General features: G+C 46.0%; 1 protein-coding gene across 3 annotated transcripts; it reads right to left on the bottom strand.

The window, feature by feature from the left end:
* Positions 1–263: 263 nt before the first annotated feature.
* Positions 264–25,346, bottom strand: MTURN (maturin, neural progenitor differentiation regulator homolog). 3 transcript variants are annotated; one of them, XM_067291428.1, is made up of 4 exons: positions 25,167–25,346; positions 19,735–19,857; positions 12,924–13,075; positions 1,004–1,087 (listed from the first exon to the last, which is right to left on the bottom strand). In XM_067291428.1, exons 1-3 carry the CDS (start codon positions 25,326–25,328, stop codon positions 12,965–12,967), a joined length of 396 nt encoding a protein of 131 aa, XP_067147529.1. In that variant the 5' UTR covers positions 25,329–25,346; the 3' UTR covers positions 1,004–1,087; positions 12,924–12,964. The 3 variants fall into 3 exon arrangements, with proteins under 3 accessions (XP_067147526.1, XP_067147529.1, XP_067147527.1); XM_067291425.1 differs by lacking the exon at positions 12,924–13,075 and having other exon boundaries at positions 264–1,087; XM_067291426.1 differs by lacking the exon at positions 1,004–1,087 and having other exon boundaries at positions 10,983–13,075.
* Between the last annotated feature and the right edge of the window lie 1,019 nt (positions 25,347–26,365).

Here is a 26,365-nt window from a genome sequence, read left to right as displayed (position 1 = left end):
TTGCTTGCTTGTCTGAATTTGATACAACAGCATGTGTCAGGCTGCTGCAGGTGACTAAGTGGCAGCATTTGTTCACTTGGGTTTGTGTTTGTATGAACTCCCAGCATCGTTGTCCCATTAATTCTCAGGGCTCAGCTGGGGTAAGCACAGTGGCTTGCAGGCCTGGGCAGGTTCCTTGTTTATAGGCAAACCTTCTCATACATTGCAAAGAAAGCAATGCCATGGGGCCAGTGAGAGGAAAGGAATTTCTTTATTAGGAAGGAAAACATTACTTTATTGTTCTTAAAGAATAGTCAGTGGCAAAAGCACAAACAGTGATAACATGTACAACACTGTGAACTGTGCAAATGGATGTGGCAGCAAGCAGTGCCGAGGGTGCAGGGGTCTTAGCCAAAGAGCTGCAGAAATGTTTCACAAGGCAGCAAATAATCATTTCTGTTGGTGTACTAGCAGGCTTGGTGTGGAGCACCATGTCAGCGGGCTGGTGCTTAGGTGCAAAGATTTTAGTTCCTGCAAATGCCTTTTTTCCTGCAAGAACAAAAGAAGCAAAGGTAAGGGAGGAAGTGCAGGAACTGACTGCAGCTCTGGGAGCAGGAGGTGGCCAGTGGAGGACCAGGCGTGAAGCACCATGCTGAGGGATGATGAGAAGGGGGAAGAGGTGCAGGTGAGTGACTGCTGCTCAGATGTACATGCTATAGCCGTGTTTGCCTGCTTTTCCATCAGCAGCTGCTACATTTCCATAACCATTTCTGTTGCCTGCTTTGGCCTAGCCATACTTCAGTTAGTTATCACAGAGTCTTCTTCTGTCCCATTGCAGAGCAACCTGATTTCCTTCTCCACCAGTCCCTTGTTATTATGATGGCCTCTTCCTGGGCTGCCAGGCATTTTGTTTCTCCTATTATCATTCCCTTTCCTTGTCTCCTTCATACACCTTCAGCTCCTGAACCACAGTCCACTTGAAGGTGGGGTCTGTGACCCCCCTGGACACCTCTTCCCTGGCTCTCTTTTCCTTTATCTCAAGTTGCAGCCTGCTGGTCGGAGGTTGCCACCGCTGTTCCTCTAGCTGTGACTGAGTGACCTTCCACCCCTGTAAAGCAAGAAGAGTGACAGGCTGCTATTCATTGTTTAGTTTCCACAGGAACAAAGATGGCACTTTACACACACACACACACACACACGCACACACACCCCAGGCCTGAGATGCTGTCTCCACAGCCTCTCAGGAATTTCTGAAGACCCTGGAGAAGGTAAGCCTCTTCCTACTTTCCCTCCTGGGCTCTTTTGGGCACTGATGCATGAAACCAGGTTCACAGGGCTGGCAGCAAGTGCCTTTGCTGCTGTGCTGCTGTGCTGCAATCTACCTTTTACCAGAGACACTGCATGGGTCCAGTTATCTAATTAACTGCTCATGTGTGCTTGGTATGGTTCAGGGAGCTTTGATGAGGCCAGGTTAGCGATTGCATTACCAGTTCTGCAGGTAGTTCTCTCCCTCCCTTTTTTGATGACACAACAAAGAAATTACACATTTACAAAGCCGAAGGGAACCTAGCGAGAGATCCCAGAACAGTGACCCCCTGCTACCCTGCAGAGCTGGGAAAACATGCACCCATGTTCTGGGACTACGGGGAAGGAAGTCCTGCCCCACAGTTTGAAAGGTCTCGGCAAGCACTTTATTATCCCATTTAACATCTCCAGCTCAAAGCTTGCTGCAACCATAAAGCTGTCTTGCACTCAGGCTCAGACATTTCACGGAGGTGAGAAGATGTCCATGTGTTTGTGCTTTGTAATTTATGCTTTGCATAAATATTTTGGCGTGGTCTGCTACATCGACAAACTAAAGCTTTGGAAAGCTGAAAATCAGAGCCTGATTTGGCAAGGTTAAGGCATACACTTCCTGCAGCTGGTGGCACACAGAGGAGAGACCTGATGGGCATCCTGGTCGGCCACCTTAGGCACTGCAGCCAGGAAAACCCCTTGCAGCTGGATCACCAGCCAGCTGCCTTCATCATGAGATGTAAGTGGGGCATGGACTCACATGCTTGGCTCTCACAGCTGTTGGGCTGCCACTCCGCATTGCTGCTACATGACTCACAGTAAATTCAAAACCTGCCCTGATAAAGGTTGTGCAGAAACAAAAAGATATAGAGCAAACACAAAGAAGTGGGAAAATAAAAGCCTTCAAGAAGAGTCAATATAAAAATTTCCTAGCTTTTATTAAAAGGGACACTGTGATGGGATAAAAAATGCCACTGATTTTCTGTATGAATCCTCTGTGTTTCAAGTACAACATGCCCTCTTTAATGCACCATACGAGTCTCAGTTCTCAACAAATGTCCTTGCCGGAGCTGAGTGTACGGCCTTTGAGGATGCTGAGAAAAATGGAGACCTGTGCTTGGAGGGTGGCCAGCTAAACAATGGGGAAAAACGCAGCCACAGTTCTGGGCACATGGACCAGGAGAAAAACTGTCAAGAAAGAGGCTCTTTTTGCCCATTATTTAGCCTGCAGCTGTAGCTGGCGAGAGGGTGAACAGTACGTTGGGTGAATGCTAGCTTACATTCATTCAGGACAGCAACACGCAGCACTGAGAAATATAATGCCTGTTCCATGTCTGTGCAGGCACTGACAGTCTCCTACAGGCGAATGTGGCACTGGTGTCTGGTCTCCCCTGCCGGGCTGCCTGCTGGAAGTCCAAGCTTTCCCAAGGGCTGGCAACGGGAATTAGGGTCTTGATTTGGGCTCTGCTCCTGGATTTCTGGGACATCCAGGGTGGACTCATCACTCATGATTTCCTCTGTGCCCTTTAGTCGAAGTCTGTGCTGGTGTCTTGTGCCAAAACTCCGTCCCTCTCCTGGTTCTGTAGAAAACTGACTGGAATTATGTAGGACATGCAGTGGCTGTCCTCAGCCGGTTTGTCCGCCTCAAGTCCTCTGTTTGAATGTAGCACCACTGGGCTCCCTCACATGGCCATTTCAATTCCAGAAGTTGAGAAGGTCCAGGAAAAACACAGTTCCACGTCCAGTCCTGAGCAGGGGCAGCAGGTAAAATGGGTGCACAAACTAGCTAGTTTTGAGTTGCAGGAGCCTGTGCATGCAGAGAGGTGACATCTGCTCACTGACTGCAGCATGGTTGAGGCCAGTTAGGCATCAGGGAGGCCACTCAGGGCTGGTGCAGATCAGTGTGAACAGCAGCAAACCCACTGCAACCCTGGAGCACAGACATAGGCACACATAAAATGTGGCTGCAGTGTAGTTTACTCCAATGTGACATTGCTCCTGATGACAGCGGGAATAAAATCTCCACAGCCACTCCAGTGATAACAACACAGAGGGTTGCATCATGTGGACACCATGGCTCCTATCTTCTGCACCTCTCTGGAAAGACTGGCTGCTGTTTGGCTACAGCTTTCCATGGCACTTCTCCAATCCTCCACAGAAAAGTGGAAAGGAAGAAGCTGATATTCCTACCCCACAATTTAAAGCAAAGCAAAGCATGAAGCTATTTTTCTGCCTCATAAAAGAGGACAAACCCAAACCCACCCAGCTGCTCAGCTCAGAGACCTTACTTTGTGTATGCAGGGGCACTAGATTAGGCAAGGCATTAATTCACAGGGGCCCTGGTTCACCAAGGACTGGCCTTTAAGCATGAGCTTAAATCCATTTGCTTACAGTCTTTGGTAAATGAGGCTTGTTTTTTAAGCATGCTTCTTCCCAACACTACTTCAGCAGCTGAAGTGATAATATCCTAATGAATGGCGAGGGGACTATTTATTGTTCTGCTTTTTTAAACCAGTGAAACACTTTGGCTGAACTGTTGGGTTTTTTTTGACATGTGCAAGAGCCAGCTTTCCCGCTTTCCACAGTGATTCACACCAAGCACCAGCTATGCTAATGGTGGTAGAAAGACCTCCTCTGGTGGGGTCTGGCCTGCCTATAGCATGGCCCCCGCGGTTCCAGGAGGGATGTGTGCCACCCGGGCTTAGAGGGGTGGGCACCAGCTCCCACTGCCCTACACAGCTTTGACAATGCCAGTCTTGATCTTTAAGCTGCTTCTGTTCCCTCCTCCCCACAGTCTTTCTCCATGACAAACTCTCAGCCCATCCCTCTCCAAAGCAGGGCTTTTGTCCCATGCACCAATTCCTTTTAACTCAGTCTGATCGCTTCCCCAGCAAGAACTGAGGTTGCAAGAGAGCAAAGCACCAGAGTCTTGCAGGCCTGAAGCAAAGTTGTTGCTATTATTCCCACAGTGGTTATCATTGCTGCAAGTCACTTCAAAATTTAGTCTATACTGACCTCTAGGGGGACTACTATAAAAACCCAAAAGCATAAAGGCTTGAGAGCTCATTTGCACTATAGCCCTTTCACACTGCTCTGTCAAGGAACCCTAAATCGGGTGTCACATAGCAGACATCCACTTCTGAGCCATTTAGCACTACCAGAGGCTGGGAATAAAAACCTGACCCAAGCAGTCCCTGTCCCTTTGTACCATTATAGCAGCGATACCTTAAGAAAAGAATACAGGCAAAGTAAGTCTGTCATGAAGAGATATTACCTGCTATCAGACTGCCCCATATAACCAGTGTTTTCATTTTGGCATGAAGAGGCACTCAGGAGCTTGAAAACTTGTGTGCTTTCTTCTCCCCATTGTATCTGTTTGTCTAAAAAAAGGTATTACCCCGTTCTGCAAACCTTGCCTTGTTCACATTGTCACTGTGTCACAACTACAGCACTGCTCAAGGAAGAGAACAGATGCATACACCTAGACACTGGAAATAAAGTTGAATGTGCTTTTTTTATGGCATTTCATCACTCGCTAAACAAGTGGTGGAAGCAAAAGCCTTTCACAGAGAAGGAGATGGAACATGAAGACTAGTGTAAACAGAGTTAATTCTGATGGGCTCCTTAAAATAGCTAAGGAGGGGTAACTTTACATTGCCTAACACTGACTTTGCTTGATGACAGCTGTGGTGGAAGGCAATGCATTAGGCATGAGCTATAAAGACAACACAAACTATAGACCTCTAATGGATCTTTTCTCCTTGATACTAAGCCAAAATGTATCACAGCCCTGGAACAGCCCAATTTGTTGACACAGAGGAGGAAGCGATGTAACTCTGGAGGAGATCTATGTTGCGGACAGACCCGGACTATGACGAAAGCTACGTAAGAAGAGTGCTCCCCACTTGCAGTCACCACCTTCTGTGGGAGCTCCCCAGCCCCTCAGATCTGTAAGCAAGGCAGCTTGTTCATCCTTGGTGGAGGGCCATATTAACAGAGATCTACTATTTAAACTGTTTAAGTTCGCTTGAACATCTGAAACAGGGAGAAGTCCATCCAGCAGATCCAGTGGACTCTGAGGAACTGAAGACAGGCTGGGACTTTCACCTCTTCCACAAGTGCAACTGTGGAGCCAATGGGGACAGTAGCCAGAGCCTAACACACAGCACCTAACACATAGTCACAGTGCCTTCCACGATAAGCAAAAGAGGTTGTGGAGCTTGTGTTGCTGGGACCATTCCCCAAGAGAAGGAAATCAGCCCTGGTAGACACCCCATCAGCCACAGGAATGGCTGCAGAGCCTTCACTGCTGGCTCTGGATGTGCCACAGGGCATGTAGCTGGCACACTGCTCCTACCATGCTCACGCTGTGGGAAGTGGCAAAAATACTAGGTGAAGTGTTAAGTTAGAGCACTTGTTCTTCCATGGGCTGAAAAATGTTCTTCAACCCACAGAAGGAGGCTCACTACAAAAGCTAAAGACTAGCACAGTATTCCTTGGACTAAATCAGGGTGAGAAGATGTCAAAGTGGCAATTAAAAGTGCAGTGTTTAAAGAAATGAGACAAATCAGTGGAACAGAACCACCAATTTTCATTTCAACATCGTTACATGTCTCTTAATTAGAACAGATGTCTTCCTAATCTGTGTGGAACAGAAAAGGACATGGGAGGTCTGAAATACTGGCTCCTCCACCAATATTACATTAATTCCCATGTTCTGACAGCAAACCTACTGTCTCAGATTGCACTAAATTGAAAGACCCAGCAATTCTGAATCCTGCCTGCAAACCATGGCTTAATCTGCAATATCCAAAGCTTAGCTGAAATCATTTTCTCTTCCCTACACCTGCAAACATTGCATTTATCCCACCATGCACTGAGACTGCTCAGGAACTACAAGCCTCTCATTGGCTTTGCCACACACTTTTTAGCTGTTTTTTTTTGCTGTCAGAGTCCCTGTTTAGCTGATTTCACTCACAGAGAAAAGAACCCATCAATCATCAAAGTTTGGTAAGCTCTTTAATGGCAAGCTTAAGGTGTAACTACACTGTTGGATTTGATGCCTCGGTGTTGCGGGAGGAAGGAGAAATGGAAGAACAGGCAGGGCTCCACTGAAAGTTTACACCTTTTAAAGCATCAAGCAGAAGGGCAACATCTTTTGGCAACCCATTTCACAGTTTTGTAGTCACAAAGACAGAGAGATCTTCCAGCCAGAAAAATGGTGGAAAGCACAATAAAAACAGTATTTGCATGGTGCAACATTATTTCTGCTTGCCGTGTTGATGTCTCACTGATCCCTGCATTAGTAAAGGAAAACTTGACAACAAAAAAATTGTTGTCCAGAACTGACATTTCCATACCCTGAAACATGGAAGTAGACGTCCTTTACACGCAAAGTTACCACAGATCTTTGCCTACATAAACAACAGCATGTCAATACAGAAAGGGAATTTCAGAAGTTCAATGTATTTTACATGAAACCAGGGAGTTACAGTGAGTAGTAACTAGTTCAAAGAAGGTTTTTTTTGCAGACAAATGAACAGCCTTGTTGCTAACCTGTAGATTTCTGTTTATGAACAAGCTCTTATTGACAGGGCAATGTTACGCGGCTCTGAAGAAACTGGGGTTTGTAATAATGCAGATGCACCTTAAGGTATTGCCCTCTTTAAAAAAAGTAGCAATGAGAAAGGAATCAAACCTAGAGCAAGTTATTGATAATTTGGCACAGTGAAGTGGCCACTGTGGGTAAGTAAACAGGTTTCATCCCCCAGCGAACAATGTACACTTGCCACAGACATCAGATACCAACACTGCAATTAGTAAATCTCAGAAGTCTGCTAAAAACCTGAGGGGACAGATTCTGGTCTCAGAGTTTTTCCTATCAGAGGTAACAAACAAATTTAAGGAGAAGCCTCTATCTTCTTTATTTTAATATTTGCCTGGGAAATGAAGGCCCTGAGCCTGCTCCTTTGGCTTCACAGTGACTCTGCAGGGGACCACCTCAAACATAGCTTGTGACAGGGTCTAATAGCCCGTTGCTTGAGTCACTCCTGCCTTGCTGTCAAGCGAAGGTTTTCCAGCTGCAGCTGACTGCAAAAAAAGGCTGTTGGGGAGGAGGGGAGGCCCTGCCAGAATTAAAAAGCTAAAACAAAGCATTTCCCTGTGCTCTCAAACTGCAGAAAGGGTCATCCATTTAGAGCCCCTGAAGAGATCCTTCCCCATTTCCCATGTCCCATGGGCAGTCTAAAGCCAGTCAACACTGAAAAAGGGGACCTATAGGCTGGACCAGTGACAGCAGTGGGAGATCTCATCTTCTTGATGCCTAGCCAGCGAGGTCTCAATGAGTCCTGATTTTCAGGGTGGATTATTTGGCTGGAAATCACTGCCTGTGAAAAGATCTTGGGTTTGGCACCTAAAATCACTACTCTCTTCTGTATAATCGCTGCCTGGCGAGGACAGCTTATGAGTCTTCAAGGGGTGCCCACATCTACCTCACACCCTGTGAGAAGGTGCTGCATGTGCAGAAAGGACAGCGTATCCACACAGGGCTGCTGTGACCAGCATCGCACCGAACTGCGGTTCACCCTGATGCACCTGGCCGCAAGCAGCAGGGCCTAAGAAGTGTTTCCCTCCCCCTCTCCCTGCTTTCCCTCTTCTGGGGGTGGCAATTTCTGAGAATGGAGCAGCAAGGATGGACAAAGTAGTAACCTTGTCTCCTGCCACAGCTAAATCTGACTGTGAGTAACAGGCATGGACTTCACCCCTGCATCCTAGTGAAAGATGGGAAACGTTGAAAGAGGCTGGGAGTCTGTCCTATATGGCAGCTTTCCAAAGCTATGTCCATAAGGTCATTGCAACTGATTTTACTGTGACAGTCTCCTGTCATGCCTTCCAGAGAGGGAGAGGCCAGCCACCTCCTAAGCAATGCTGTAGCAGAAAATCCTCCCCACTGCCCCAAGCCTCTGTCTCACACAGCACACCTTACATGTGACACAGCACCAAAATGCAGTGGGTTAGCATGCAAGTCACTGCTGCAGAAAAACTAACTCTGGTTATTCCCACCAAAAGCGGTATTTTTACAAGCATGCAGCTTTCAAAGGCACAGTACTATGCAAAGAGGGAAACTGTCTAGAAAACAACCGAGGAGGCTGGAGGCTGAGCTGGAGAAGCCTAGCAGGGTTCAGGTCTTCATGCTCCGGGGTGCATTATTCCCCACATTTCTGCTAGGAAATGGCTTGCAAATTTTGTCTCTCAAATTGGTTGCCTGCATCATGAGCAAGTTCCTTAGGAGTTTTTTATTCTGCACCTAATAAAACAGCTTCCTGCTCCCTGATTGTTGCTCCTACCTACTCCCACAGTATCATAAATAATAATGTTGGGGAACAAAGGAGAAGGTTTTTCTCCAGCCCTTCTTCCCTCCCTCCCCATCTCAACGCATTCACTAGGCAAGATGTTAACAGAAACACACTCCTGAGGAAAAGGTAATTTACAGAGCAGCTTTTTTATAAACTGCATAGGCTCAATAAGCAGATCCTTGACAGGATGGTTTAGGTTGTCTGAGAAATCCCAGCATCTCTCTGAAAGGGTCTTTTCTCACTGTTGCCCCTCCTACCCCATCCAGTTGTTACATCTCTAAAATCTGTTCTTTCCTCTGGCATCCCATGTATTTCTGATCCCCCCAAGCAGCACTCTGCTCATTGCATTCATGTAACTCATATTCAGATACTCCAGTTCTGCAAGAGGCTCTGCTCTGGTATGTTTATATTTAGCTAGAACATGAAAAGTCTATGAGAGAAGGGCAAGGGAGGAGAAGGGAGACTCCTATGTGTCCCTTCACTAATGGCTTGCTTTGAGGATAGGCAATGATAATGCATATCTCTCTTCACGCTCAGATCTAAAAGCACTTTAGACACTGGTGGGCAAATAATACTAATGGCCTCTTTTACAAAAAGGCTTAAGGTGGGACTTTCAAAGGAGTCACCCTGCTCCCACTGAATTTCACGGAGGCTTGGGTGTGTAACTCCCAGAGGCTGCCTTGAAATCCCAGCCTCCAAGATTTGCCCAAAGCTCAGAGCAAGGCAACAGCAGAGCTCTGAATCCAAATCTTCTCACTCAGGCCCCATTTACACGTGTCTGCAAAACTAGTGTCTCAGTCTGGCAGCCTAGCCACTGGGTCACACTGCCCCAGTTAATTATTGAATGGCTAACCTCAAAATGTGGTGGGAGTGAGGAAAAAATCAAATACAACTGAAATATAAAAATAGCTTGTGATACCACTAAAACAGTTTCTCATCTCTTGCATCATTTGATAAGTACAGAACAAGTAAGATGATAACAGAGAAATGTATTTGGTCAAGGTCTAAGCAATCAATATTTTTTGATAAAATACATTCTATATTAATGCTCATTCACATTTAATACACATGTAAATTTAAAGTTTCTATGTATAAAATTCCAGTTTAAGTGCTACCTCGTAGTGCTTCAGTTCAGCAGTGGGGCTCAACACGTTCAGTTCCCAGCAAAGTGTTGGGAGACAAGAGCGTTCAGCTCTTTGCAGGACCAAGCCTCACGACCCCTTTGGAGGGCCTGGTCCTGCCGCCCTCCTTTGAACAAAACTCTTGCTGTCTTCAACAGGAATTTTGCCTGAATGGGAGCTGCAGAAGGGCCCCCTAACTATCAAGCACTTGCACTCTGTTGTGGAAGTCACTCAAGTAGCATATGGCGTTCCAAAAAAAAGTGAGTTAGTTAATACAGAAAATAATTTATCTACATAATTTACAGCTTTATGTTTGCTTACAACCATATTAATGCTCAACCGCTCATTTATACATCAATCAAAATGCAGGCAAAGGTAGCAAAGTGCAGTATACATTATAACCTTCTGTGTGCAATTACCAAGCACTGGATCTTCCAGTCTTTCATTTCATGAATTCCTGCTTAGTCCCGCTGTAATCCAGAGCCTGATTCTCCATTGCCTTGAGTCTTGTGGACTCAACTCTTAATAGCACTTAGGCCTGTTCATCCATGTCCACACCTCCACCAGGGGCCCCGAGCACCGCTGGGAAGCTGCAAGGAGCCTCAGGCTGCGCTTCCCTCTGGCTACGCATTTCCACCCTGCACCATCCCCGCTGCTGTGCTGGCACCCTCGCCTGTGTGGCCACACGCTGGATCGGATCAGACGCCTAATCCAGCCGAAAAACTGTCTGCCAGAAAAACCGCAGAAGGTTATCTCCTGGCCAGCTCAAGTCTGCAGCCCAGCCCAGGACACGGGGCCACGAGGAGCTGTGCTGGGAGGACAGGAGGCAGGCGGACATTGCCACTGCGGGGGCGTCCTGCCAGGAGACGGGCAGAACCGGGCTTGTGCTTGTGCTTGTGCTTGTGCTTGTACGTGTGTGTGTGTGTGTGTGTGTGTGTGTTTGTGCGCACGCGTGCACTCGGTCACTCGCACCTACGCAAAACAGGTGAAAGCGGCTAGCAAACCTGAGTGGTAGGATTTTGCCTCCAGCTTGCTCTACTGTAAATTACGTCTTCCATTACATTATAGCAGAGGAAAACCAGCCCCCCAAGGATCTATTTACATGAGCTGCAATCAAAGGATTGGATGCTATGAAGAAGATGGTTCTGCAGTAAGTCTCTGCTTAAGGTTACGGCATCATTTTTAGCTGGAGAGGGAAAAAAAAAACCCTTAGGGACTTAAAGCAGGGATGGAAAACACCGGTCTTGCACTTTATTTTAGTAAGCAAAAAGCCTATTGCTGCTGTACAGTGTTATACAATGAACTGCCACAGTTCTCACGTCACTAGTCCAAAGAAAATGTGTTGCAACTATCATGTTGATGCCTGCATGCCGAAAGAATGTACAAAGTTTTGTTAAGTTCTGATCCTTTTCAACTTTTTCAATATTCTTAAGCTCAGACTTTTATAGTGCTGCAGACACTTCGGTGCCTACTCAGATATCAAACACCATCCTGGTTACGGAAGGTCTTTGCCTCAGATTGAAAAAATCAAGTGCTATGCATCTCTCAAGCCATCATCAGAAATGTAAACCACCAAGAAAACTCACTCCCTTAAATAACCTTGGAAAAAATGTCTTTAAAAAGATCTATTGAGAAGGAGACACTGCTAACAACAGGTTTTCAAAATGGTGCGAGTTGTTTCTGGGAGTCGTCCAAGCATTTTCTCTTCATTCACGTTTTGTTTTTATAAAGCTAATTCTGTATAAAAGGGATTTGAAGCATGTGACCTTCATTTCACGATTTTAAAAACTTTGGAAAAATGGAATAAATTTAGAAACATTTCATTTGATTGTGGAAAATAGCTGCATTACAACAGAATCCCTTGGTTTCTTATATCTTCAGTACAAAAGGCAAGTAAATAAAGAGACCCTACATCTTCACTGTGTGGCACTCATTGGAGTCATTTAAATTATGCAAAACAGCTATAAAATACGAGGGGTCTTACTCCCTTTTACACCAAGATCCTCTCAAACCACTCTGAGGAGCAAGTTCCAGCTGAAGTAAACCCTCTGCTTCACTAGCTTTTATATCGGCTGAAGCCTGGCGGTACAAAGGGGCTGTAAAGTGGTCATGAGTTACCTCTGCAGCCCCCGTGAGGCCTTTTTACCTCTCCAAAGTGACACAGTGGCCTTAGTGTTAAGAGACAGGTCTTGCCCTTCTGGTTGGGTAGTGTTTTAGCTCCCCTCCAAAGAGGTGTAAATGCCCCAGCTAGCTCAAAGACTACACACACCAAGGACTGGAGTGAGGAAGAAGTCCAGCGTAGTTTAAAGAGTCAGGTGCTGGTTTATACCCTTATGGCTTCAAAGTTAAGTTGCACTTCAATTCAGGATACTGCAAGATTTGAATAATAATTTATCAGCATATTAAAAACAGTGAAGTTTAAAGTTGGTTTTCAGGCAGAAGTGGGATATGCAATGGCAATTTTTAATTGGTTCAATTTGTCTAAAAATAGCATTTAGCTTTGGATCGAACCGTGTCAAAAGGTTCCTTATAATGTGTACTGTTGATACCAAAGGTTTAATTATGCCCAGTGATTAATCCAGCACTTGTAAATTCAGGTGCTAGTAAAATGACATTAATATGTCTCACACAAACACTCGCATGGATTTCCCACTTCCCATGATTTTTGTTAAGCCTCCCTGTGCACCTCTGCAGTACTGACCACTATTAAACTATTGTTTTTCAGGAGAAATCTCTCAAGGTTCAGTACTTTGTCTGGTAGTATAGAGTCAAAAATCATAGTCATTGAACTAAAAAGAAAAGTGCAGATTGCATTTACTCTCTGCATTAATTTTCTCAGTAAGGTCACATGTGAGTACTTAGCACTCTAACCCAGCAGTTCCTACATTCAAAGTACTCTACATTCATGCCAATGAATGTTATTCTCAAATACGAATCAAAGAGACAGTCAGCAACAAAACTACTTCTAAACTGATAATGGCAGAATGCTACCAAGACAACTCCATAGAAACCCCACTGAAGCAGGAGCAAAATTCAGGTCACTTCTTAGCAAAGCTCATCACAGTTTTTTTGTGTTTTTTTTAACCGTTTTTAAAACTTTTATCCTGGGAGCCAGATAGCCCCGGGTGATGCGCTAATTCAAATAGGCTAACGTGGGACCACATGACCCCACCTGGTACCAAAGGATTCCGAATTTTTTAGCTTCTCAGAAAATTACTGCTGACTGACACCCATTTGTTGGTGATCGGCTTCTGGTTCTTCTTCTTCCACATCTGCATTATATTCTTCAAATGCATCATCATCAACATCTGGAAGCCCAAGTAACTACAAAGAAGAGAAAATACTGTGTAATAGTGAATTACCCACTCATGCAATTTCGCTGCAAATCTCCATACAATACCTAGATGCCATTTCTTAAAAACGTCAGATCCTAGAATAATAGTATTACATAACAATTGCGACTCTCTTTCTGTCCCTCACGTGACAGAGAAAGATTTGAAAATGCATCTTCACACCAAATTAAGCGCTCAGAGACCAGAAGATAAACAAAACCAAAGCAAAGCACTTTCAAAAAGCTTTGTGTTTTTCCCTGAGGTCATATCACAATTTTATGAGTGTTTAGACTTGGCAGTGGTTTAACTTCAAAAAGAACCATGGTAATACTGTAGCAGTAGCTAACTCAGTTTAGATTTGTGTTCAGTAACCCTATAAAAGCCGAAAAGAAAGCATCCAAACAGACAAGTGGCTAGTACGGAGTAGGTAGAGAGTCCCTAAAAACTGAAGATGCTACCATGTGAGTGCTTCTCTTGAACCCTTCCCTCCATTGCTCCAGATGAAGGTTTGCACGCTGGGTGTAGTGAGCTCAGTGAGAAACACTCTGTATTCAACTCGGAGTTGCCCAAGTCCCTTTAAATTTCTGCAAATTAGATTTGGGCTCCTGAAAAGCTGCCAATCTGTCTTCCTCGGACAACGTTTGGATACTGCCACTCTGATGTTCCAGATTACTGCAACGGCACTTGTTCACGACAGGAAAAACAGCAAATATAAATGTTTGAACTTTTCCCCTCTCCTCCAAAAGGTTGCCAAGCCAACACAAGTCAGAAGGCAGATAAACCAAATAATAGTCAAAATAATGCATCTGTTCTGGAAATCTCATAATAGAATTCTACATAAGCTGCTATTAATATCTACAGAGCAAAATCATATGCCAGGCATTGCTGGGAATACTGTGTGTTTAGCTTGCCAGGGCTGAGAGAGCAGCACAGGCGCATGCAACACCCTGTTTGGAGTGCGACACAGCTGTTATCTCACAAAAGAGACAAAACCCAGAAAAATCAGGAGGAGTGTGACACTTGCTAGGTGGTAGTATGAAAATGAGAAGGTGGTGGCAAGGCAGATTTTTAGCGACCTAAATTAATTTCGTCTGCTATCACCATTTCAAAATGATTCAGTGGGTACAAACACAATACACAGAATTAGGCTGTGGGTCCAGTGAAGCTTGTATTTTTCACTGGCAACGTGAGAAAACCAGGTTTTGTGTTGTAGGATTTTTTGGCAGGGAACTGGAAGGAGAATTTGCTGACTAAAACCCCTCCTTCACATTTTAAAAATACTTCTGGAGAGACCCCAAGCTGAAAACATTCTTCTTTTCTGATCAGAAAAAAAAAGTAAATATTACTATTTGTATGTATTTTTCAAATCAAATGTTTAACTGAATGTGAAGCTACCTGGTTCATTCTCAGGATTTGGAGTTTTCATTTCATTTTGAAGCTGTAATTAAAGTATGCAGCTTTTAAAATGCAAAAACAAGGCCTCTTGGCATTTTTATTCATCGGCATTTCTTTTGGCTAAATTGATTCAGTGTATTCAAATTAGTGTCTTGTATTGCTCAGTTTGGCAGAAAGAGCTTTGATCACTTCTTTTTTTTTTTTTCGCCCAGCTCTAGCTATAATTCCTCCTTGATGTGCAGGGAAATGAGCCACGTGAGTAAGAGTCTCATCTTCGTTTTATGGGATGCTGCCTTTCCCTTGTAAAATTAGCAGCGAAAGCACAACATATGTGACGAGAACCAAAGAGGCAGGCACCATCCCGTGGCACAGGGAAGGAGCCTGTCTGGGAGTTGCCCGTGCACTTGAGCACCCCGAGGCTGGGGCTAGTCCGCCAGGTCTCATCAACTCCCACAGGTCTCCCACCAATGTTCATTATTTTCTGCACCACAGTGGCAAATCAGTCAAGGGCTTGACCCCAGCGAGGACTGGGGTCCGAAGTGCTGGCAGCTGCACAAACATTTGGGTCACAGCCGAAGGAGGGAGGATAAAGCTTGGGGCACAATAAGATGATTAAGACGGTGCGAGCTGACCCCGGACTGACTCCCACGTCGTCTTCTTTCAAACGTAGTTTCTGCTTCTAGTCTGTATCTACCACATACTTTAAAATGTCAGGTATCCAGCAGACTGGACAGGACCTTAATGGAGAGCAAAAATAAGGAGGAAAGAGGCAAAACTGGAAGCGTGCAAAGAGAGAGTGAATTCACCAGCCAAAGGGGCGAGGAGAGCAGAAGGGCCAGGTGGGATGCACAGGGAGAAGGCAGGCGGGAAGGTGGCAAGGAGGGAAGGCAACAACTCGTGGCAGCGCCGTGAGCGATGAAAAGACAGTCCCAACTCCATTTATTCTTTCAGGCCAAGTTATCCATCTGTTAGGCAGTTTTGGGAGATAAAGGGAAGGTCACTGGGATATGTATGAATTTGAAGACCGTGAACCAAAGGGCTTTTACACTGCAATCTCCCCAGTTTAGATGTAGCCTTTTTGCACTGAAGGTACCGCCCAGCGCAGGAGTCTGGGAATTTGCTGCTAAGCTATATGACTCATGTTTTGGTTGTGTGTAAACTCTTTTGGTTGGCGTTGGGGCCCTGCAGCATTTTTTGTTTTTATTTTTTTTAGCTTTTTCAAAGTGCCCTGATTTTATACAAGTAATCTAGAAGTTTGTAAGTAGCAAACTCATGAAACCATGGTGATAAGGCCTCCTCCCAAAAGCGAACATACAAATACACCAAAAAGCCCACAACCCACCCAAGTACGAGATGGAGCTTTAGCAGTGCACATGATGCTACATGAGAGAGAATGTGGTTGTGTTGAATGTTGGTGTGAAGGCACTAATCTCCAGGCAGATGTGCTTAGAAGCATGAGTGTGGACACCTCTGCCTGTTCCCAGGCACTGAAAGGGCGCGATAGAAACAAAGGTGCCTGAAGAGCTGGGACACGCTGAAGCAAATAGTGTATTTCCTCAAGAGGCAGCAAAAACCATTAAAGCAGTGACCTTGGATGGGAGATGGAGAGTGTTAACTAGAGCCAGGTTCAGAAGCTGACCTGAAATTTGAAACAACAGTTAATTTTCTCTTTTCCTTCTCTCTTCAGACAGAAGATATCTACAGAAAGGTATTTTCTTGTACAGCAGACAATGCAGAAAACCCTTTTGGAGATATTAGGTGAGCCTTCAGAAATGCACCTTTCTTAATGTTTTTTGGGCACTTCACAAAAGCACGGGAGACATGATCACCCTTGCTCCAAGTGGAGCCGTTCCCCAGCTCCACAGGAGTGGGCTCTCCTGTTCCAAACCAGAGGGGAGGCTGCTGCTCCCAAGCTGGCTTGCACATGCCCAACCATGGGTCCATGAGAGGCCCTGGCCCTAAGCCTCAGGCCAGGACACCTGCCCTGGTGTCTGACCCACACATAACCTTCACATCTGGGGCTTTGCGGCTGAGGGGCAGTCTCACGTCAGGCTGGAGGCAACACCAATTTTGCTCTACACAAACCCTCTGCAAGGGAGTGCTCTGAGCCAGAGTGATATCTATACTGTGTGGTATCTGGGGCTTTTGGACACTCCCTGAATAAACACGGAATAAGGCAAATTATACACCTTTGTGGAAGTCACCCTAGGAAGGCAGTGAAAGGCAGAGACAACATCTTACCCCCTTCTCTCCTTTGTCTAGCACAGGTTAACCAACACTTTTAAAAACCCTTGCCAAAATACCCTGCCTGTAAACTGAACTGTGTTGACCCCTATAAAGCACAGTGGGAGATGTCTGAAAGCAGGGAGGGTTGGTGAGCAACACCTGGATCGCCCTCGTTGCCTCCCTACTCAACACGCCGAACAGCTCGAGGGTTTGTGCCGGGGGAAAAGGAGAGGATGAATATCCCTGTCATTCACCAAGAGCAATGTCAATCACTGGAAGTCACTGCTCTCATCACCTCAGAAATACAGGCAGTGAGATCTCTTGGAACCATGAACGGCCAGTTGACACCTCCCTTGCTAAGCCACAGCTCTGGGGTAAGCGAGCAGAGACGCCGTTGCTGCTCATGCATGCACAGAGCCAGCCTGGGCTGAATTATCAGGCGCAAATCCATCTGAGAGCCTTCGGTTAAGGAAGGGCATGTACATGGCGTGCCACAGAAGCCACAGCCAGCGTTTCCTAAACACTTCTGTTCTATGGACCCTGACAAAGGTTTTCAAAATTGTGTAATAATTTTGGATGTCTGACTGGAATACCTTAATGAAAAAGACTCTTAGAAAGTGCTTACCAACCAAATTCTAAAAAACTGGCTCCTTCTCCATGTCCCAAATTGAGTATCCAGAATCATTAGACACTTCAGAAGAGCATGATCTGACCTTCATCATACAACTATTTTCCTAAACTGTCTTTTTTCAAGCTGAAATTTGCCAGACAGAGGACTTTGGATAGAGGAGCAGAACTGTACTGCCAATGCACTCTTACCTCCACACTCCCACAAAGCTTATTTCATTAACAAAACAGGTCTAAATGACAGCGGAAAGAAAGAAGTAATGCCAAGGAAATCATCTCCCAATACTGATAAAAAATGTTTTTTTCTGGCAAAGGCATGAGGGGGTATAAAATGACTGTTTCCTTATATCTATTGTAACACGCTTCACTTTTAAAAATCTATCCTACTGGCCATGTGTTTTTTTTAACAATTACAATGAGAGAAAAATGTCAATACATTTCTTATTAGACTTGTCTACACACAACCATGCATTGAATGATAAAACTGGTTTCATTAGATCAATGCAAACCTCTTGACACTATGTTAAAGAAAACTCAGAGAAACTTAATCTGTGTAGTATATCCAAGAGAAAATGAAGAGGTGTTTGATTATAGTCTGCAAGAGGTCTCTGATAATTGAGGACACTGTTCGCAGGCAGACAAAAGCATAATAAAATTCAACAACAAGGAAGCAGAACTAGACAAATTCTGATTAGAAATAAAAGATAATTTTTCACTTGAGTGTAACTAATGATTGGAAGAAAAATTGCCCAGTAGTGCTGTAGCCTTTAAGTTATGTGAAGTCTTTAAATCAAGACCGGATGCCTTTTGAAAAGATGCTCCAGCTCAACCACAATTTGCATGCTTGATTGTAGGAATCATTGGGTGAAATCTGATGTATTAGGGAAGGGCCCAGACTAAAGTGTCACAATGGTTCTTCTAGCTTTGAATCTTCTTATTCTGAAGAGTAGCTTAACGTGGTTTGACTGAAGCCAATTTCTCATCAGCTTAAGTTACGCTGAAGTTAAATGTGGTTTGAAATGAAATAAGTGATTTGTACCAATTTAATCAAGTCTTTCTGAAGTCCTCTTTAGTTAAACCAGTGAAAGTTTCTCCTCTAAGACACAGCTTTTTTGAGTAGGAGAAAAGAGTTATGACGATTCAAGAGCTGAATATTGTCCTGGGAAACATACTTATATTTTTATATGTTTTCACAATTACAAGCAGCTGTACTGATGGATCAGATTTCCAGTCCTTTCTAAGAAAAGTGTGCATCTGTTCTATTTATTTTCAGTCTCTCAAAGGATTCTTTAAAATGATGTTCTTTTATGTCAGCCAGCTGTGGCCGTCCGTGGCAATGCAAGGGTGTAACAGAGAACACAGGGAGGCCCAGTGTTTTTGTATCAGCACTCCAAGCCCTCCCTTTTGCTCTGAATACTTGGGATAAATTTGCAGTCTTCTTGATTAGTCAGCCAAAAAAACAGAAGAGGAAAAACTGTCAACATTTTCAGTTAAATTTAAAAATATACAGTGGTCAGCTTTACCATGGACCTCAAGGGAGACACGGGGAAGAAGCACAATACTAGCAATGAACTTCTGCTCTTTGTTGTACCACCCCAGGTACCACAGGCCGAGGCACTCAAAAGGAGAGGTTGTACCAGGGGGGATTTGGCAAATCAAATGTCCCGGAAGGACTACGGCCAGCCTAACAAAATCACCTCACCCTGACAAAACACAGGCTTTAACCCAAACCTTAGTGTTTAGAAAGAAGAGAGAAGGTTGAGCAGCAGCACAACAGAAAAATACAAGCCCCCTTCCCCACAAAACCCAGCTTCCACTCCAATCTCTTCTCAAGCAGCGATTAAACCAGCATTTTCAAGTATCAAGCAGCAACCACCCTAATGGTAAAATCTAAACCTCTCAATTTGGGGGAAAAAAAACCCAACCCTAAAATAAAACACTATGACAAGAAACTGTGTTTCTCTCCATCTTTCCAGAGGTTTATTCTCACTATAGAGATCCTTGCAAAATTCCCAAATTCCAGTGCCAGGAAATAAGTTGACCACAAAGTCCTGCATCGCTGCCGAGTATCCTGTTCCTCCAAGCCAGCGCTGCATCAGCAGCCCGCGGTCCACCTTGCAGCTGGGGAGCTGGTGCCACTGGCCAGGACATCAGCTGGCCTCCCGCCCCACGCGGGAATCCCATTCTGTCAAGTGCACAGCTAGAAATAAAAAGGCAGCTGACTTCCAAGAAACAACTTGCAACTGCCTGGCATTAGCTTATGTGCTAATAGCACTGCATGCAGGCAACTGATGGGAGAAATAAGTCACGGCAAAAGGAAAACTATCTTACTCCATCCAGTGATAGCCTACTAAAAGTCACAGATAACTGTCAATATTTACAAGGAAAAAAGGAGGCACTTACAGGTCTGAAGGATTTGAAGACTTTTTCCAATATTTCATGGAGTGTCTTTTTCCCACAGGAAGAGATGTAATCCTGTGCAAGCTGCAGAAAAGGTAAGCAGTCCTCACTTTCACTCCACACGTGCTGAAAGCCAACAGCAACAAAAGAAAGAAAAGGCATTAACAAGCATTCACGCTGACCTTTTTGCACGATTTTATAAGGTGACATGTTGTAAACATGTGCCAAAGCACACTGGGCCTGCAGTTCATATCCGTACTGAGGACAGGCATGGTGTGCTATTTCAAAAGCCAAGCAAGGTCCAATATTTTTAAAGCAGCACCCAGAGGAAGGATTTTGATTTTATTAACTTGATTTTATTAACACAATGAATCAGAAAGCAGGGAAATCAATCATCCAGAAGAGAAGACTTCCTATGATTGCACTGGTAATGAAGAGCGAGCATGCCTTGCGCACACACATTTTTATGAGTTAAGGTGTTTTCGTTTGACACTAGCCCTGCGTGAGTCTGGAAGTCAAGTTGGGTTTTCTCCGCTTCTGCATCATCAGTTGCAAAAAAGCCCTCAGAAAGAGGTAAAGCATCTCTTTGTCTTGCTGGTGTTAGTGCATGGGTGATGACACCCTGAAAATGGGATTTGGTGTATAATCATTGATGATGCAGAAGAAAACACGATGCAAAATATAACCACAGGTTAGACGCAGAGCCAAGGAGAGACATTTGAGCACCCACAGCATGCCCACACTTCACGCCTTCCCTCTCCCTCCATTCGCAGGCTGGTTCCTCCTGGACCTGCATCTTCTCTTCCAGGGCAGGCGCACTTATACCCCTTTGGGATATTCCCCTCAGCTTGCTCTTGCTCAAGAGAGGCTGGCTCCCCAGCCTGGCTCAGTGAAGCCTCTCCCCAAATGGATGCTTATTCTGCTGGTATGAAGTTGCTGGCAAGCGATGCTGGAAGCACTCAGACAGCCAGGCTTCTTGCACACATGCGCGGCCTGCACACAATCTAGTGTGTATTTTTAAAGACCCTCTTTTTGAAGACTCTGTGCACAGGACTGTCTCAGGGAGCCTGCTAAACAGAGAAGCATAATACTGCAAAATTGGTGCGAGACTCTTTATACTTCTACTTTTGCACAGCGATTCTTTTCCCTAAAGCACTATGCAGCTTTTTACTGTGCTGTAAACAGTAGGTTATGCTTAAATAAGAACAGAGGAGCATCTCTCTGAAGCTTAACTAACATTCAGGAAAAGAGTAAGAATCACAGATGTTTCAGTGCCTAACGTAAAGCTTGCGTGTTGCCTTCCTGCTCAGTGGAGAATACCTACCAGGGATGTACTTTTACATTTATCTAAAGAAAACCCTACTTAACATCACCTAAGCTACCTCTTTAAGACAAAAAGTATAAATGTCTTCCCACTAACCTCACTTGATCTACATTTTCTTTGCTGCCTCTTGCATTCTACCAGCATAAATGTAGTAAAATGTTTTAAGAAAAAAACCTGTCTTACTGAATAGGTTCTGCTCTTTCCATATACCCAGAGTCATCTCTTACCACTCTAGCAATAAAAATAAGTTATTTACAGTCTTGCCAGCTCTCACAGACACATACCACCAGTCTCATGATATTTCATGCCATCTTAGAGCCATGGGACTTGTAGTGCTATAAATATACAACTAAATCTCAGCTTTTGTTTACAAAAAAAAACAAAACAAAAAAACAGGACTTCGTGATTTCTATGGCCTAAAAAGCCAAAAAGTACATTAAATGAACTTAAATGAACCCTCTTTAAAATATCAAATGAACTTTCTTAAAATCACAACATTTTAAGAACAGCCTTGAGATTTTGGAGGTCTGACTCATGATTTCTTAATACTTGAGGTTAGCAATAACTCTTTTATTACTTCTAATCTTTACGAGTCAAACGTAAGAGCTAGATTTTATGGATATAGATTTTTTGCATAGCATGGTAAGGCAATACGCATGTACAGCTTCCAACAATTTCCACATCTGCAGAAGATTTAAACTTTGGTTATAGCAACAACTTACTATGGAAGGTCTCACATGCCCCTAGTGCATGGATCTCATTTGGAAATGGTTTGATTTCATCTCCTGAAAGAAAAACCACCTTAACCATCACAAAGACCAGCGTTATATCATCCATGATGCAGCTGCATCTACAGCTCTGTGGAAGTTCAGTGCTGCACCAAGCCAGTGTAAGAGCTGAATCGCACCACGCTGACTCACGCATCTCCAGAGGAACCTGCAAAAGGAATTTTGGCCTCTCGAAAATAAAGTAACAAAAGTAATTTGAGGATTCAGCTCCTGCTCAGGAAGTTAGAGCAGTCAGTGAAACTGCACGTATGGAGATGCTTTTCCTGGAAAAACTTTGGAGCCTTAGTATCTCTTTGCAGGGGAAGAAGCGGGCTGCTGGCAATCTGGTGGACAACAGGGCTCAGTCGTGGCTGTGCAATTAAAGAAAAATAAACCTCATCATCTGAGTATGTGTTTTTCAAGCTTGCCCAGTTTTGCTCACAGTTGCTTTGTTACTACAAAAACACACAGCCACTGATTTCCACCTCAGCTGACCTAGGATCACGGCTGAATTATTTAGTTCAGCATCTATACATAGTAAATAGTTGAGGCAATTCATAGGGTTGCATCTGAAGGGGTTTGGTTTCCCTCCCATCTTTACATGATTCAGTGTTGCTAGATGACACAGTCACTCACTGCATCACCCTTTCCTACCCAGCCCACCTGTTGAGCTTGCTAGCAGAACTTTTACTTCATGCGGATAATTCTGCTTAGGGAAAATACTGAGATTCACTGGCTCTTTTCTAAAGTATATTACAGGAGATCTTGCAACAAGGTGGCACAACCTCTGTATTTGCCTTATCAGCATCAACAAGGTGACAAAAAAATACAGACAGTAAGGAATAGCATCTCAACCCCCACTCACATTGTTTATGGTTATACAGCAAGTTCAATTAAAATTTTTTTTTTGAGAACAGCATAAGCCTCAGAAGCTAAATTATATGTAATTTAGCTATATAAAATGTTGATGCAGCAAGGTTTAGGTGTCCAGGCAGTACTCAAAAAGCCAGTAGGCGCCTAGATGCATCTTCTGCATCCCTAACATGTTAAAAAAATGTGGCCCAAAGGTACCTTTTCACGAAGTTAAAATTATACGATTTTTGTGATCTGGAACCTCTGATTTAATGCAGGATGCAAAGTTGTTCTCCCCCAGATTGTTTCTTGGCAACCTTTCCATGTCTTTCTCCTCCTCTCTTTTAAGCTCGTCATGTTCATTGTTTCCTCCTTACAAGTAAGGAGTTGTCATGGACTTCTCTGGCACCTCCTACGTAGCTTTTTAAGTCACATTATTATGAAATGAACACGTAAAGAAAGTGAACGGGAATATCAAGCACCAGATGCTTATTAAATGTGAGGCTTCTTTATAAGACTCAGAGAGTGTAAAAAGACCATAAAGTGTGCCACTGCAAATCCTGTTTGTATTTACTCTCACTTTCATGGCTCCTTCGTGTTACTAGAGCCATGAAACAAGACTCAAGCGCAAAGGAGAATCAGCTCCTTGCTTGTATTAAATCTCCTTAAAATAAACTTTAGTCTGTAACAGCATGTAGAAAGGAGACTATCTTCTGAAACATTAAAAAAAAGAAAAGTCTTCAAAAAAACAAGATAGCCAAGCTGGGAGCATAAATGAAGCCCCACAGCACGCTAGGAGCAGAAAACAAGATGCTGGTGAATCAGCTCATTAGTGGTCCTTAATCGCATTAAAGAGACACCATCAGCAGAAAAAGAATTAAGAATGACACCTATCTGCCTATCTTAAGAGTATTACTACTACAAAAAGTGCCTCAAGTAATTATGCCAAAAAGGGCAGGAGAAAACCCTGTCTCTAGTTTCCTGCTGTTGATGTTCTGCATTTGACAGTAGTTGGCCCTTCTGCTCAGTTTTACTATCGGCGGCTTTGGGCGGGGTCTCCTTCCTTCACACAGCAACCCTGGAATGAAAATATTTGCCAAAAAAAAAAAAAAAAAAGGAAAATGTGGTTGCAAACTCACAAAAATTGGTCTGTGCTGGAAGCACAGGAATAGAGTCTGAAACCACTTAAGCTTTTTTTTTTTTTTTTAATATTACATTTTGTTTTGAGAGGGTCCTCTCAATTATTGTGCAGTACATCATGACACAGTCCACATAAAGGAAAAATAATACACTTTCTTTAAAATTTCTGGTACGATTAGCATCCTTGGCTGGAATAACAACCTTAGCCTAGTCCAGCAATTGGATCGCTGCTTAGGAGCCCAGCAGGCAGCCGCGCGGCCCCTTCTGGGTACAGGCACCTCTCCACGGGTGCGTGTGCCGGGGTTTGGCCCCCACGTGGGTGCGGGGCAGCTGGCCCTACCCCGGCGAGCCCCACTGCAGACTGGCGCAATCCTCGCCCAGGGATGCTCCCCGGCACCACTGCGACCACCGGTGAAGGTCTGACGTATCCCCAGATGGGCACAAAACTGAACTCCCAGTAACTTCCTTCACAACTGAGTGCGACCACCTGCCCGGCCTAACAAATAAATATCCCCCTCGCTGGAACCTGTGGCCTTGGAGGAGTCGCTTGACTGCTCTTTGCTCCCATTAACCCATCTGTCAAGCGCCTTCGTACTCCACTTACCTGTTGGGAAAGGAATTAATTAACATTTGTCGAGCGGGTCGAGGAGGGATGAAAGTTGCTCCAGAAGGTGAAGGCGCGACAACATTTCTACAATAACGCTCTGTGCTAGGAGCGATTTTTATATATCTATATATCTATATATATATATATATATATATCTCCTTTAATTGTGCTGAAGCGGAGCTCTGCAGCTGGGAAAGCCCGCGGCGAGGCTGCGCTGTTGGGTCCCACTCGCGGCCGCCGGCGGCGCGGGGGGCGAGGGGAGAAGCCCCGCGGTGACCCGGGCTGCGCCGCCGGGGCCGTGCGGGCTCCGACGGGCGGCGCGGCCGGGGCGGGGGCGGCACCTGCCGGGGCCGGGGCCGGGGCCGGGGCCGGGGCCGGGGGCGCGGGGCGGCCCCGCCGTCCCGACTCCATTTTATTGCCGCCCGCTCTCCATTTGCCGTGGCGGCCTCTGCCCGGCCGGGGGGCGGCCGGGGGGCGGCAGCCCGCCTCGCCCCGCGGCCCCGGCACCGCGGTAGGGGGCGGGGGCGGGGGCAGGGGGGGGCCCTGCCCGCGGGGCCACCCCGCAGCCTCCATTTTGCGGGTTTTGGCGTGCGCCGCCGCGGATGCCCCCGCGCCCCCTCCCCAGCGCCGCCGACCCGCGGCGGCACCGCCGCCCCCGGCGCCGCAGCGGGGCCCCCCGGCGCGGGGGGGCGGAGAGGAGACGGGGAGTGGGGTCGCCCGGGCGCCCCCCGCCCCCGGCACTCACGAAATTGTCGCCGCAGGCGGCGTCCGGGCAGAGCACGTAGAAGGAGACGCCGGGCTCGGCGTAGAAGTCCATGCGCCGCTCCGTCTCCTCGGCGGCGATGAGCTGGAAGGGCGTCCGGGCGCACCAGCGCTCCGCAGCCTCCGCCAGCGCCTCGAAAGCCATCGCCGCCGCCCGCCGCCCGCCGCCCGCCGCCGCCGCGCTCCGCGCCCGCTCCGCCGCGCCGCGCCGCGCCGCGCCGAGCGAGCGCCGCCCCGGCCCGCCCCGCCGGGCCCCGGCCCGCCCGCAGCCTCCGCGGGGCCGCGGCGCCCGCCGACAGCTCCGCGCGGCGGAAATGCATGTTTTCACTGAGGTCTCTTTTTCATTTTATTCTCCCCCCCCCCCCGTTTAAATAGGCAGCGAGGGCAGCGGCCCTTTTAAAGAAAGCTGGGCGCCTCCCCAGGGCTTCACGGCAGCCCCCCACGGTGTGGCACGGGGCGCCCCCGAAGCGTGGGCGAGCTCGTCTTGCGGTGTGGGAACACTGTACACCGACCGGGCCTGGGGAATCGTGGTGCAGGTTCGTGTCACCTGCTCCCAGCGGGCTGAGTGCAGTTATTTATAAGTCTAGGAAGGCATCTGAGGTATGAGAGCTGATCTGTGTTTTGAGAAGGGCCTTCGGTTTGCATCGGCGTCTTCTGTACCGCAAAGGAGAACAAAACCCCACCAGGATGGGTTGGGTTTTTTTGGCTAGAAATCCAGGGTTTCATAGGGGCGACGGCAGGTCAGACAGAGCCTGTGTACGACAGGTGACGCAGGTCTTTGCACAGACACATGCAACACCAGCTTCTGAACAACATCTGCCACTCAGTGCTTTTCTCCAGACCGGTGTTTAAGTGCTTTTCCATAGAGGGTAACAAGCACCGGATGCCTAGTTGACAGAGCATATGTTATACATTGTACGCTCCAGTCTTATATATTAGTTATTTGACACCTAAACCACTCGAATGCTGCCAAAATACTCAATGAGAGTGTGAGCAGCACCTGAGAGTGAAGATGAAGCACAGGTAGCAGAGGCAGCACCAAGGAGCACTCACGGGGTGCACGACATGTAATACCAGGGACACGGTTGCTTGTGCACCATGATTCAGCCCCTTTGTGCACCTGTGGTGGGATTAGGCACTGTTTTTTCCACCGAAGGAAATTGTTTTTATTCAACGTGGAGG

This window comes from Apteryx mantelli, chromosome 2 (genome assembly GCF_036417845.1).
Source record: "Apteryx mantelli isolate bAptMan1 chromosome 2, bAptMan1.hap1, whole genome shotgun sequence".
NCBI classification, from domain to species: Eukaryota; Metazoa; Chordata; class Aves; order Apterygiformes; family Apterygidae; genus Apteryx; species Apteryx mantelli.
This window is presented reverse-complemented; position numbering and strand designations above follow the sequence as displayed.